The sequence below is a fragment of the Nothobranchius furzeri genome, chromosome 2 (genome assembly GCF_043380555.1).
Source record: "Nothobranchius furzeri strain GRZ-AD chromosome 2, NfurGRZ-RIMD1, whole genome shotgun sequence".
Lineage (NCBI taxonomy): Eukaryota > Metazoa > Chordata > Actinopteri > Cyprinodontiformes > Nothobranchiidae > Nothobranchius > Nothobranchius furzeri.
In genome coordinates this window covers 88,953,368-88,966,664 of record NC_091742.1, presented here as the reverse complement: position 1 = coordinate 88,966,664, position 13,297 = coordinate 88,953,368, and the positions used below count along the sequence as shown (strand labels likewise).

Sequence of the window (13,297 nt, the reverse complement as noted above, 5' to 3'; positions counted from 1 at the left end):
GACTGATCCATGGGACAGTCTCGCTTTACAGGACATGTGAAAAATAATGAAAATGCAGAACTGTCCTGCACAAGGCTGAACATCTGCTCACCCTTTTGCAGATATGGTCAAAATGTTTAGCCTTCACACGTCATTATTATCCTTTATTATCTGGCTTATAGATATTTATAATTGCTGATAGAAACCTGCCTTCATTTATGATGTATGAATTTTATCTTATGTTATGTATATGACTTCATGGCACTCTCTAAACTAGAGAGCACACCTACCCCTGGTTCTAAAAACTGGCAAAAAGGATGGCAAGGTTCACACGTCTGTTTGCAATAAAGTTCATATTTTAATTTGTTCATTTGAAATTGTTTACCTAAGTCATTTTGATGTTCAAATTTAGTAATAAATGTAAAAAAAAATCCTAATACTTAAAAAAACAACATTAAGCTTCTTTTTTTCAGGCTTTAATAGACTTAAATACTAAATACCAACCAGTCACTGAAAGCTGAGGTTGTTCTGAAAAAGAAGCAAAGTTACAAGCATTTGGAACTTTTTTATTACAATTTTACAGCCATAAAGTTATAAAATACCAGACGGCCCAGTTATAATTATGGTGATAAAACAGGGTTGAGATGGAAAGAATGTGCAGGTCAACGCTTGGACCAGTAGGTGGCGGTAATGCACGTAAAGATGTAGGCAACTGCAATAAAACCCCGAAGAAGAAGCTTCTCCTCCAGAAGCTAGCAGGCTGTAGCAGCAGCGCTGTAAACCATCACCAGGCTATGGAAACTTTCTTCCCCTCAACAATTTGGTACCAGAGAAGATATTCTGCGGTCTTCGTGACAATCGGAGCTCCAGAATCAGGTTGTGGGTGAGAAAAGCTTTTCTCTAGACTTCCTGCCCTCTGGATCTGCTGCTGTTCCTTTGGCCTCTCTGAGAAACGCGCTCGTTTTGCTGCTTTCATCAGATTGAAGAGGTTCCCTCTATCAGACTCGCTCATCTGAGCTGGTCATGATGCAGGATCGGTTCTTCTGAAGGGAAAACCAAGAGGATCTGGCTGCAAACAACAAGATGACGGAAGTAGGTACAGCCACGGGCGGAAGAGTTTTTATTCCTCTTACAAAACTTTATTTAGACTTTATTTCTCCTTCCATCTGAACGGGAGAACGTGTAAAAATTCTCATTTTGAAAATGTTCCAGTGATTATAACAAGAACATGTTTTAAAACCTGCATTCATATTTTTAATTGGAACAGAAATCCCTTTACTTTCCCTCAGAGGGGAAATGTAAGTGTAACAGCACCACAGTAACTGATGCTGTAGTAAGTAAAAATACACGTGTAAGAAATTTCATCAGTAACCCCCTAAAATAGTAACACATTTAATAATTGACTTCCCAAGATGTGTGTGTAAAATAGCACTTGATAATTATTCACTCTTATTTTTACTTCATATTTCTTTAACAAGACCAACCATTCTGTTTAACATTCAGGCTGAACACGTCTCCTCCCTCATTTACTGCGTTAGCTGCTTTTGAGCGATTCTGATTCCGATTCCTCGTTTCGATTCCGATTCCTCATTTCGATTCCGGTTCCTATCGATTCCCGATTCCGATTCTTTAAAGACATGACATGCTTTACATGAGCCAGCTAACCACAGGTCCTACTTGATGAAATAATCTTAACTTCAACATTAATTTTAATTCCATGAACAACAACATCACCTTCATTTAGACAAAAACATGTTTTGGAGAAAAAAAAGACAAAGACTTGCAGCACAACCAGTGTGTTTGTTTCTGACCACAACCAAAGTCTGGAAGAAGCCTCTGGGATGAGAGGCTAAATGTCTCCAACAGATCCAGAAACGTCCAGCTGTTTTCAGCTGAAGCTCTCAGGATGATCATGTCCAGGATGACTGAGAACTACACCTCCATGCTGCAGCAGCATTCAGTCAGAACAGGAACTTAAACGTAGCTGCTGTCAGCAACAATCTAACAGATTTTAAACATCAAAACTCAGAAACAGTTCAGAAAGGAAATTTAAATGTTATTTGATATTATTCTAAGTATTTATTGTGGCAGAAGCTGGTGTGGTCCACCACAGAGAAAGCTGCTCTAGCATGATGACTTTAATTATTCTACAGGTGAGACAAACTCACCTCACACCGTCCAGAGTTTGTTCTTTAAAGCTTCTATTAAATCCACCGTGTTGACGTATTTAACAAGTTTCCTCTACGCTGCAGGAGTTACAGTTTACATCACGGAGTAAAAGTTCGGCAGACGCGTTTGTTTACGTCTGGGGGGAGGGGGGGGGACTCGGTGCTGCACACAGACAGCTGGTGTGATCAGCTCTGAAAAGCGTTGATCACAATTTGCAGATCACCTTTATTTTTCACGGAGATCGGCCGCGGATTCCTCTTCCGTCGGCATTCTAGGAACCGACATGAAAAACGTTGAGCGATTCCAGGAAAAATGAACAGTTGGAACCGGTTCCAATCGATGCTCGATGCCCAACGCTAAGGACTTAATAATAATAAAAAAAACGTACTCAAAGAAGATGATGGTCACCAATCAATACACACGTGAACACATTACTTACCGGTTCTGTAATGATGTGGGTTATGTTTTAAGATGACACAGCAGACCACTAATAATTAACACCCACACGGGTACTGAGAAGTCCACTGTGCTTATACCTTATTACTAATTCCTCAGTCTTACAAAGTCAGGTTGGACGGCTGCTGTCCTAATATGCATTAAATAAAACACAACCCGTAACGCCACTTCAGTTGAGGTGGAGTAAAATATAGAGACCAAAATAATATCCACGTGTGTCCGTACATGTCCAGTCCACTCAAAATAACGAGAGAGAGACGTTGCTATTTTGTAATATCATTGTTACTATGAGACAAAGAAAGCCCTGAAGGGACAGAACATCTTTATGTCTGTTACAATAGCATGTACTGAATAAAATGAGTAAAGAAATGACACTGCTGCAGCAGTCCAAACAAGTTACATAGGGGTTTATCAGAGTTCCATCATCATCAAAAAACACCAACCAAATCACACTCAAGTCTATGTGGTTATTGGGTAGTCGGGGTATTGATCCAACATGAATGTCCAACAGAAATGTGAGGTGAATTATGTTTACGTTTCTACCCGTGATGTGTCTTCGTCGGAGTTACGTCTGAACAACATGGCAATTTCATTATAATGCAGTTGTGTGCCCAGAGATTCCCATTTTTAAGGCTCTTTTAGTCTGTTCTAAGTATGCCATCCAACATGGGCATCTCAATAGATGTATGACATTGGTGGTGTTGCAGTTGACTGACTGTAGTATATTTACCTGTGTGTGTGGATGGGTAAAGAATTTAGTATCAAGGGAGTTGGAGCACCTTGACCGCAGCGAAAGAACCCCATTGGCCGATACGACAACAAAGTTTTAATTATTGGTGTGTTCTTTGTATTTGTGTAAACAAGACGGTGCTGTATTATATATATATATATATATATATATATATATATATATATATATATATATATATATATATAAGTTAAAGAGTAACTAAACCCCAAAATAACTTTTTTTAAATATAAACTGTACAATTGGGTCATTACAAATGCAATCTTTCAGTTTCTGTGCATTTTTTGACATGTTTGTGTAAACTTGATTAAATTTAGAATCTAGGTCTAAAAATGTCTTAGTGCTGCCCCCTGTGGTTGAACTGTGGCTACTGCATTTTAAACTTGTGATTGACTGGGGCTGGTACAATTTCACGTCATTGGTACAGTCTCCTCCCACTCCCTCTCCCTCCCAGGATGGAAATTCCCCACACTTGCCTCCTGGCCCATTTTTCAAATCTTGACTAGGGGTGGAGTTACATTTTCTGATGGTGTGCAGTCCCTCTTTAAGGACGCGTACAAAACCATGAATTTCAACACTTAATTCTATCTATAAAAAATACGAAACAAAATTTTTTTTGCTTCTCTTAACTCGTTAACTGCCATTGATGACAAAGGTCAACATTTTAAATTCAACCGCTCGCTCCCATTGACTATTAAAGTCGTCATTAGCATTTTTTTTTTTACTATGTGGGTGCCGGAACAAGCCCCCGCACTGTGATAACAAACGTCGCAGCTCTTAAGCCGATCTTCATCCGCATACGTCACACGTCTCGTGGTCAGGAAGCTGAAAATCCATGTGTTAGGAGACCGTTTTGGGCCGCTGCTGTAAAACAAGTGAGGCGCGAACTGGAAAACGTCTGCCGCTCACAATTCGACAACATATTAAGAAAGAACGGACAATCCTAGAAACACGCAAATTCTTCCTGATGTAAGAAGTGAGTCTACTCTTTGTTTTGGTTGTTTTTGTTGTTTTGGTAGTTTTGGCGTTGACGTCATCATAGAGCACAACATTCTGTGACTCTTCAAAAAGCAGTAAAAATACTCAAAAACGCCGCAGGTAATGAGTTAACATTTAAATTTAACATTAAAATCACAGCAAAACACGGTCAAACACTAAATTGATTTGTGCTTCCAAAATCCATCTTTCAAAATAAACATTACAGCTCAACAAGAAGTAATGCTTTCAAAATAAAATTCTGTACTTCAAAATAATACTAACTTTAACTGATAGTTACCATACTTATTAAGCATGACAAAAATTAAATACAAAACTGATTCTCACAAAATATAATTTAAATGATCCTAATGTATTGCTCTAACGAAATATGAAGTGTTATGGCCACTAATTTGTATTGGTTCAGCAAAATTTACTGTTCAGTTTAGCAATAGGTACTCTTTTTTTTCTGACTTCCTTATGTAGGATGGCAGCAAGCAAAAGTAATCAGTAAGTACTGTAAATACAATGCACCGATTAAAATAAGTGTTATGAAATCACTAACAAGCTTTGACTTTTTTCATGTTGTAGGCTCGTCAGTTAATGAAGGCTTTGATCCGGTGATTAACGTGGAGCACGAGACAGTAACTGGTGGGTTTAAATGCCTTTACTGGCTGCTAAAACATAAAATGGTCCATCATACAAATTGTGCAGCCTTGCTTGATTTTGCCAAATTACCTTACTGAGCAATGCGCTGCACATTCAGTACAAACAAGTTTAAAGTTGTCGGCCAGATTCTGCATGAAAATTGTAGAAATTCAGTGTAACTACACTAATGCACAACAAATAATATATGCACACACACACACACACACACACACATAGATTGCTCCAGTTGGGTTTGGAGAGTGAGAGACCCACACAATATGGCAACGATGCTGTTATCAAATCAAATCAAAATTTATTTATGAAGCGCTTTTCATGCAAATGCAGTTCAAAGCACTTTACAATATTAAAAACAACCAGACAACAGTCAGTTTCCCACCCCTCCCACAAAGATTCATATAAGAGATCCCCTTTGTATCACCCTCCTCCCACCCTCAATCCCATCCCAAGCAGATGCAAACTCCTGCACACACACACACACACGTTACGCTCTCCATCGCCCAATGATGTCTGAGCATAAAACAACTGTGACCTTTGAATTAGGGCTGCACGATATATCGTAAATATATCGTTATCGCGATATCAGCATGCACTAAATGCATATCGCAAAGAACAGATAAATATCGCAATGAATGTTCAGCTCAGATGTTTGCTACTCATAATGCATTCTGTCAATCAAACAGAAGAATGATGTTTTTTTAACAAATCAAATAGAGCTCTTCACCCATTTGGCCAATTGGGTGGGTTCTCATAGGTTAGATGCCCGCCCCCGAGGTGGACATCATTTAATTTTGATGGTTAGCGAACACCTGAGTTAGCTTTGTTCTGCTCTTTCTGCTGATTCTGCTTTTCCCGGGGTCCACTGATTGCCTTTTCAGTGTTTCTTTTCTTGTTTGTTTTCTTTTTCCCTTTCCTCACATCTTTTGCTTTTCTCATTTTTATGATTTGTTTATTTCTTTGTTTTCGATTATATCGTCATCGCAATATTGATCACTGTTATCGAATATCGCAGGTTTTCCTAATATCGTGCAGCCCTACTTTGAAGTCTCGAGTCACCTCCAGTGTGGATTGGGGTTCAGTTCTTCATCTCAACGATTTCAAGCAATAATACAACTGTTATGTGTGTGTGTGAATGAAAGTTACAGCGATCAGTAAGTCACATCATGTGTTTCCTACAACTGTTCAACAGATGGCGCTGGTTAAAGAAGAAGCTCCTGAAGAACAGAGAGATGGTGTGGATCAGCAGGACCCAGAACATCTTCACATAAAGGAGGAACAGGAGGAACTCTGGATCAGTGTGGAGGGAGAGCAGCTCCATTTGAAGAAGGAGATTGATGTGGTTGAGGTTCCACTCACTACAGTTTCTATAAAGAGTGAGGATGATGAAGAGAAACCTCTGTTCTCAGAGCTTCATCAGCAGCAAACAGAAGACGGCGATGTCCCAACCAGCAGCTCAGCTGACCAGATTACAGCAGAAACTTGGAGGAGCCCAGATCTAAACCCATGTGAACAGACAGATACTTCAGAGACGGAAGTTAGTACCGTGGATGAAGAGAATGGTGATGTGAATCTAGACTCTGAGCTGTCAGACTTCTGGCCTGAAAATGACGATGACTGGAATGAGAGCAGGACTTCTGACTCAGATGTTAAAAAAACTATCAACAAATCCTTTAGCTGCTCTGAGTGTGGTGAACATTTTCTCCGCAGGTGGTCTCTCCAGATTCACGTGAGAGAGACGAGTCATTCAGCGATAGGGTCTTCAGGCTGTGTGGTTGATCAGAAATGTGATGTAGAGAAGCAACATGTAGACTCATGCAGGAATGTCAAAACAAAACTAAAATTATTTAGTTGTGATGACTGTGGAAAAATATTTAAGGGAAAATCAAATTTAAACACACACATGACAGTTCATACAAGAGAGAAGCCTTTCGCGTGTGAGCTGTGTGGACAAAGATTTAGCCGAAAGGCAAATATAGACGAACACATGAGAATCCACACAGGACAGAAGCCTTTTGCTTGTGAGGTATGTGGACAAAGATTTAGCCGAAGGACCTATTTAATCCAACATACGACAGTCCACACAGGGCAGAACCCCTTTGCTTGTGAGCTTTGTGGACAAAGATTTGGCCGTAGGACGACGTTAAACAATCACATACGAGTCCACACAGGTGAGAAGCCTTTTGTTTGTGAGCACTGTGGACAAAGATTTAGCCAAAAGGCAAGCTTCAACAGACACATGAAAGCCCATACAGGACATAAGCCTTTTGCCTGTGAGCTCTGTGGACAAAGATTTACACGAAAGACAACTTTAGGCATACACATGAGACTCCACACAGGACAGAAGCCTTTTGCCTGTGAGCTCTGTGGACAACGATACACCCAAAAGTCAAATTTAAATGTACACATGAAAGTCCACACAGGACACAAATAAGTCTTTGGACAACAATGGTACTAAAAGTGACCCATGTCAGGGGTGGACCTTTAAAGCACCTGAGCGCCAATGGCGCTAAATTTTCTCGTCGGGCGGTAAATACTTGACGCCTGGGTGGCACCCAAGCCTTGTTTGTCAATTATACACCGGCTTTCACCTACATCATGGCCGCCGCGCCCTGTAAGAAGCCGCCGTTATCGTTTCGCGAGCGTGAACCTGCGCGCCTCTAGCCACGTACTGCACTTGTACGATTCGTGCACGTACTGCACGATTCTAGTTATAGTCACGTGAACTATAAGTTCACTATTAAAGACGAAGTGGAACAATGCTAGAAACACACAAGCACGCAGGAAGATGGTGCCACCACAGGGATGGGATTTCTTGATGAAATCTCCGGCAAAATGCTTTAAAACTGGTAAGGAGAAGCGAGACAGTTCGAAACGGTATGAAGCAGAGAAGCGTGTGCGTAGGTGGAATGATTCTTGGCGGTTTAAAGAAGATGGGAGGTGCAGAGAATGGCCGTGTTCGAGTTGAGCAGCGCCTCGCCTGGAAAACAGACAAGAGCAGACGGAAGCAGCAGGGGGAGTGGCTGAAAGCCGGCGTTTGGTCGGACAGATTTCCCTACATGTGTAGCTCGGGGGTGACGATGGCTGAAGATATTGCGTTAGAGTCGGTGAGAGTTCATACTTGTTTAATTATTTATTTTAATTCTGGTGCCTGTTAGCAGCTGAAACACATCCTCATGGATGGATATCATATAATGTATATGAAGACATGACTGTAATAATAAGTAAAGGTTATCAGCTGTAGCTTTAGTGTGCTCATAGGAAACGTGACAAAAGAACACAAATCACATTTCTCTTTATGGCCTATAGAGTTATCATCAACATAACATGATTTACAGAATACATGTGACCAACTAACATTTCATGTTCTACCACCGGATGTTTGGATCAAAATATGAACCAATCAGATCTTAGATCAGGTGAGAGCCAGGCGTTTCCCGTCATCATCTAGGTTTTGCAGCCGGTGGAGAGCAACTGCAGCGCCTTGTTCCAAAATCTGCGGCCGCCTTGATCTCACGAGGTTATCGTTGCCCACGTAGGCATGTCGTCAGAGCAAGTCGGCGTCAAGTCGGATACAAATCTAACCGGCATGCACTGCCCGCCGATCACCGCTGGTCTAATCTGCACAGAACTGGCTTATCTCGAACACAGCCAATGGCTCGAGTACAGCAAAGCGGAGTTGGTAATGTACTGTGTTGTGTGCCGGAAGTATGTGACAACAAAATTGTGTTTTGTTGAGGAAACAAACAAATTCAAACTTGAATACGTTATTATGTTTGTGAATGTGTACAAAATAAAGGTTTATTACATTTAAAACAGTTCAGTTGTTATTTTGACTCGTTTTGGCAGCTGACCAGCGGGGCCGGTAGATTCTTGGCGGGGCCGGTAGATATTCAGAGTTACCGGCCCGGCTGGCCGGTTGGTTTTGAAGTTAATGTCCACCCCTGCATGAAGTTCTTGCATCCTGGTTGTATTTGTACTCCCGGTGACAGTACTTTCCCCTTGTTCAGGTCCACATCCTGCTCACGGGATTCTTTTTCTGACCACATATTATGGCTTCTATAAAGCATTATTTTACCAGCAGTTTTTCACGACTGAAGCAACTCTTATATGAGCAAAAGAAAAACATGAGAAATGATTAATTAATATTAATAGTAAATCGGAAATAAATGTTTATTTTCTGTTTTTACTTTTTCAAACCTTTTAGCTATTTGTGTTTTCATCACATTCAATTCAATCCAAGTTTATTTGTATAGCGCCAAATCACGACAAGAGTCGTCTCAAGGTGCTTCACATAATAGCTTGTGTTTTATTTATAATATCTTCCATCTTTATTGCCTAAGCAGAGAGGTGTGTCTAAATCGGAGCACATTGTTTATCTAAATTATTAGAACTGTGTAAACAGTCTAAACTTTGTAAAACTGTGTCGCTAATCGAGTGTTTATATTACTGACTAGGGATGTAAGAAAATATCGATATGACAATATATCATGATTTTTTTTTCAGTGATAGTACTTAGATCTTCAAAAGCTGTGTATTTAATTTTTGGAAGAATTTATATGCAAACATTTGTATGTTTTCTTTTCTTTTGGTGCAATTCAAATGCCGACCACTAGTTGGCAGCAGCGTGCAATGAGTTTTGCTTCCACCATTGAAATGTAAATCCCTCTATTATGGTTCAGATGCCTCATGTTAAACATGTTACGTATCTTTTTGGACTGTTTATTGAATTTTACTACTATAAATTCAGTCTTAAAATCTCGCTAATATTGTCTAACTGAATGTGTCGTAATATATCATGGTATAGTGTATCGTCTCCCCGAATCATGATACGTATCGTATTGCCACACATCCCTATTACTGACAGTTGTGAACGTGTGCACATTATAACTGACTTGTTGAAAGTTGCTCTATTGTTTTAGTGCCACCTATGATTGACTGATTAGTGTTTTTTGTTAGCCTCAAGGGCAACCTGCTGGCTTCATTATAACTTGTAAGTTGCTTTGGACAAAAGCGTCTGCTAAATACATAAACATAGTTTCGAAAAGCACACTTTATCAAAGAGCTCACTCACATCGACACCACGTGGGCTGTTTACAGCAGTGTTTGCAGAGCCCCGTCCCCCTAGTTCAGCAGCTGCAGGGGAATCTGATAGGAATGTTTGCTTGTAAACAAAATGCAACTCCTATTCCAGATTATTCTTCACCTCAAATAAAGTAAATACTGTGTGGTACTTATCTACGTCATGGATGACTTCCAGATAGCAGAAAATGAACCTCTAAAAGCAGATCAAGGTTTTGAGTTACGTTGAGGGGACAGCAGATTTATACTGCTATACCAGCTGTAGACTGACTACATTGTGTCAAAGTGTCATATCTTCAATGTTGTCCCATGAAAAGGTTTAGTTAAATATTTACAAAAATTCAAAGGGTGTACTCACTTTTGTGACATACTGTATATATAATATATATATATATAAATATTATATATATATATATATATAAATATATATATATATATATATATAATATATATATATATAATATATATATATTATATATTATATATATATATATATATATAATATATATATATAATATATATAATATATATATATATATATAATATATATATAAATATATATTATATATATATATATATTATATATAAATAACATCTTACAAGGTAAACTGGTTCCATTGTCCATTTGTGATGTTTACTGTATATCCCTTGACCTCAAATTGCAAAAAAAAAAACTCAACATACAAATTACATTAGCAATCTTGTTATTCATTCATCAATTATATTTGGATTCTTCACTCTATTAACTTTGCTATGTATTTGGCCACCTATCACAACCTGGGAAATATGCAGTCCAAAAAATATCTTGTATTACATTTAATTCCTCTGTTGAAGGCATGCTGGTGTAGAGAATTGGAGGGTTTAATTATGACCAATAAGATGTGGTGATTCTATATAAATTTGGAATATCAACCTGATTGATCTTTGAATGTTTAACCAGAAGAATTTAGGATTCTTTGCTTATTCCGGGACCATAAACACACTTCGTATTAATTCAGAAAGAGTCAAGTACATAATTAAAATAAACTTTATTTTCTAGACTAATTATAATACATGACAAGCAATGAATAATGAAATGAGATGGAATGTGATGTATATCAGAACCTTTGTACCTGGAACAACTTGTGAGGTCTGGGTTTAAAAGAATTTTGGTCTGCTATAAACTAGAGAGTTGATTATTAATAAAACAACATCAGACACAATCTGTTGTGTCTACGAACCCTGATGGAGACCCCCGTTCAGATCTGGAATGTCAGGAAGTCTGGTGGACCTCAAGGCACCGAAGTTCGTAGAATAACCGCAGAACGACCAGATCAGTCTTGAGTTGTCTCCAGGTCACAACAGACATGAAGGTTGGTTGCGTCTAAGACGGATGGACTCTTAAGGAGTCGTGCGGCTGTGTCAGCTTTGCAGCGTGCAAACAGGTTTTGACTGGATGTTCAGTTCAGTTCTTTTTTTTTTCAAACATTTCACACGTATCATTACAAAATATAATTTCATTATTTGTTTGAAAAGGAGTAGGAAGAAGTATTATTTGTCCCTACCCCCAAGTTTTACCTCTTATTCATTTAATTTTCTTTCAGTCTTAAATTAAACAAACAACATATGAAAAAAATATATTAAAAAAATAAACAAAACAACATATGGTAAACAGAGAATGTGTAAGTTTGCAGATTCACCAGTTATGGAGAAAAAAAGAAAAACCAAACAAACCAAAAAACACCGAAAAAGAAGCACAACAGTATAATGAACTTATATAGATTATATAAGTATCCTGGATATTTATACATGATATAAGCTTCATATGCTAATTTGCTTGATCATTCTCAGGATCCAACAAAGCTGATAGCAAACAGCGTTATATGCTAGTACGTAGATTATCCATGCTACACCTGTGTTAGCTGGATAGAAAATAGTCTCCTACACCTATCTCCTGTGTTAGCTTCTGATAGAAAATAGACAATGAAACGCTCCTGGGTGGATACATCATCTGTCTGTCTCTGCTTTCCATGGAGGATGTAAAATATATTTGTAAATTTGAATTCATGATAACTAGGTTTCTGCTGTAAGGAGTAGGCAGGTGCCTGGTGTATTGCAAAATTCAGAAGCCGACATGCAGCGTTATGTTAAATGCACTGGGTTTTACCCTATTACATTTACATTTCATGGTTAAACAGTACATGTTAAAATCTAAGCTCAGCTCGGCAGTGACCTAAAATACATAAATATAATTTTACTTACTGAAAAAAATGAAGTGGAGACTCCTTGGACGCTCTATTAGTGCAATTAATGCCACAGCAAGTCATTTTGTCCAACAATTGCACAAAAAATATCCAAAACAGAAAAAACAAACAGAGACTCAAGATGCCGGAACAGTTTCCAGGCCAGACCGAGGCTCTACTGAGGCCTTTCCATGGAGCTAGCTCTGTGGTCACGTGGGTCTGATGCTCATTAATTATACAGAATTTTAGGCTTTTAACACACTTAAACAGAAGAGTGAGAAAAAAATTCACCCCCCTCAGAGTTGTCATGAGTGTAAACTAGATCATTTAAACCAAAAACATGTTTTGGTACCAGGCTGTAAACATGTTTATTTCTGCTATGAAATTGGTATTTTTAACATGGGAGTCAATGAGGATTTGCTCGCTTCTGACACCAGCCCCTAGTGGATGACGGTGGAACTGCAATTTTTGGTACTTCCGGTAGTCTGGGGATCAAATCCCACCCGGGCCCTCGTTTCTCCACCTTGCCACATTTAGAAAACTAGAAGTAAATACAAATAAAGACACTGGATATACGCTTTACGTTAGCATCCACCATCAGCGTCTCCTGGCTAGGACCTTCTGTCACATGACTGCAACTCTACTCGGCTTTCACACATACGTTTTGGAAAGACATCAGCAGTTTTGTTAATAAATTCTTGTTCGTTAACACCTAAATGTCGTCGTCGTCGTCTTCCTCCGCTTATCCGGGTCCGGGTCGCGGGGGCAGCATCCCAACTAGGGAGCTCCAGGCCGTCCTCTCCCCGGCCTTGTCCACCAGCTCCTCCGGCAGGACCCCAAGGCGTTCCCAGACCAGATTGGAGATGTAACCTCTCCAACGTGTCCTGGGTCGACCCGGGGACCTTCTGCCGGCAGGACATGCCCGAAACACCTCCCCGGGGAGGCGTCCAGGAGGCATCCTGACCAGATGCCCAAACCACCTCAACTGACTCCTTTCGATCCG

General features: G+C 39.4%; 1 protein-coding gene across 3 annotated transcripts; it reads left to right on the top strand.

Moving 5' to 3' along the window:
* Positions 1–684: 684 nt before the first annotated feature.
* On the top strand, positions 685–8,806 carry LOC107376842 (zinc finger protein OZF). 3 transcript variants are annotated; one of them, XM_015946157.3, is made up of 4 exons: positions 685–862; positions 959–1,071; positions 4,919–4,978; positions 6,183–8,806. In XM_015946157.3, exon 4 carries the CDS (start codon positions 6,183–6,185, stop codon positions 7,422–7,424), a length of 1,242 nt encoding a protein of 413 aa, XP_015801643.3. In that variant the 5' UTR covers positions 685–862; positions 959–1,071; positions 4,919–4,978; the 3' UTR covers positions 7,425–8,806. The 3 variants fall into 3 exon arrangements, with proteins under 3 accessions (XP_015801643.3, XP_015801641.3, XP_070404265.1); XM_015946155.3 differs by lacking the exon at positions 4,919–4,978 and having other exon boundaries at positions 686–862; XM_070548164.1 differs by lacking the exons at positions 685–862; positions 4,919–4,978 and having other exon boundaries at positions 869–1,071.
* Positions 8,807–13,297: the final 4,491 nt, after the last annotated feature.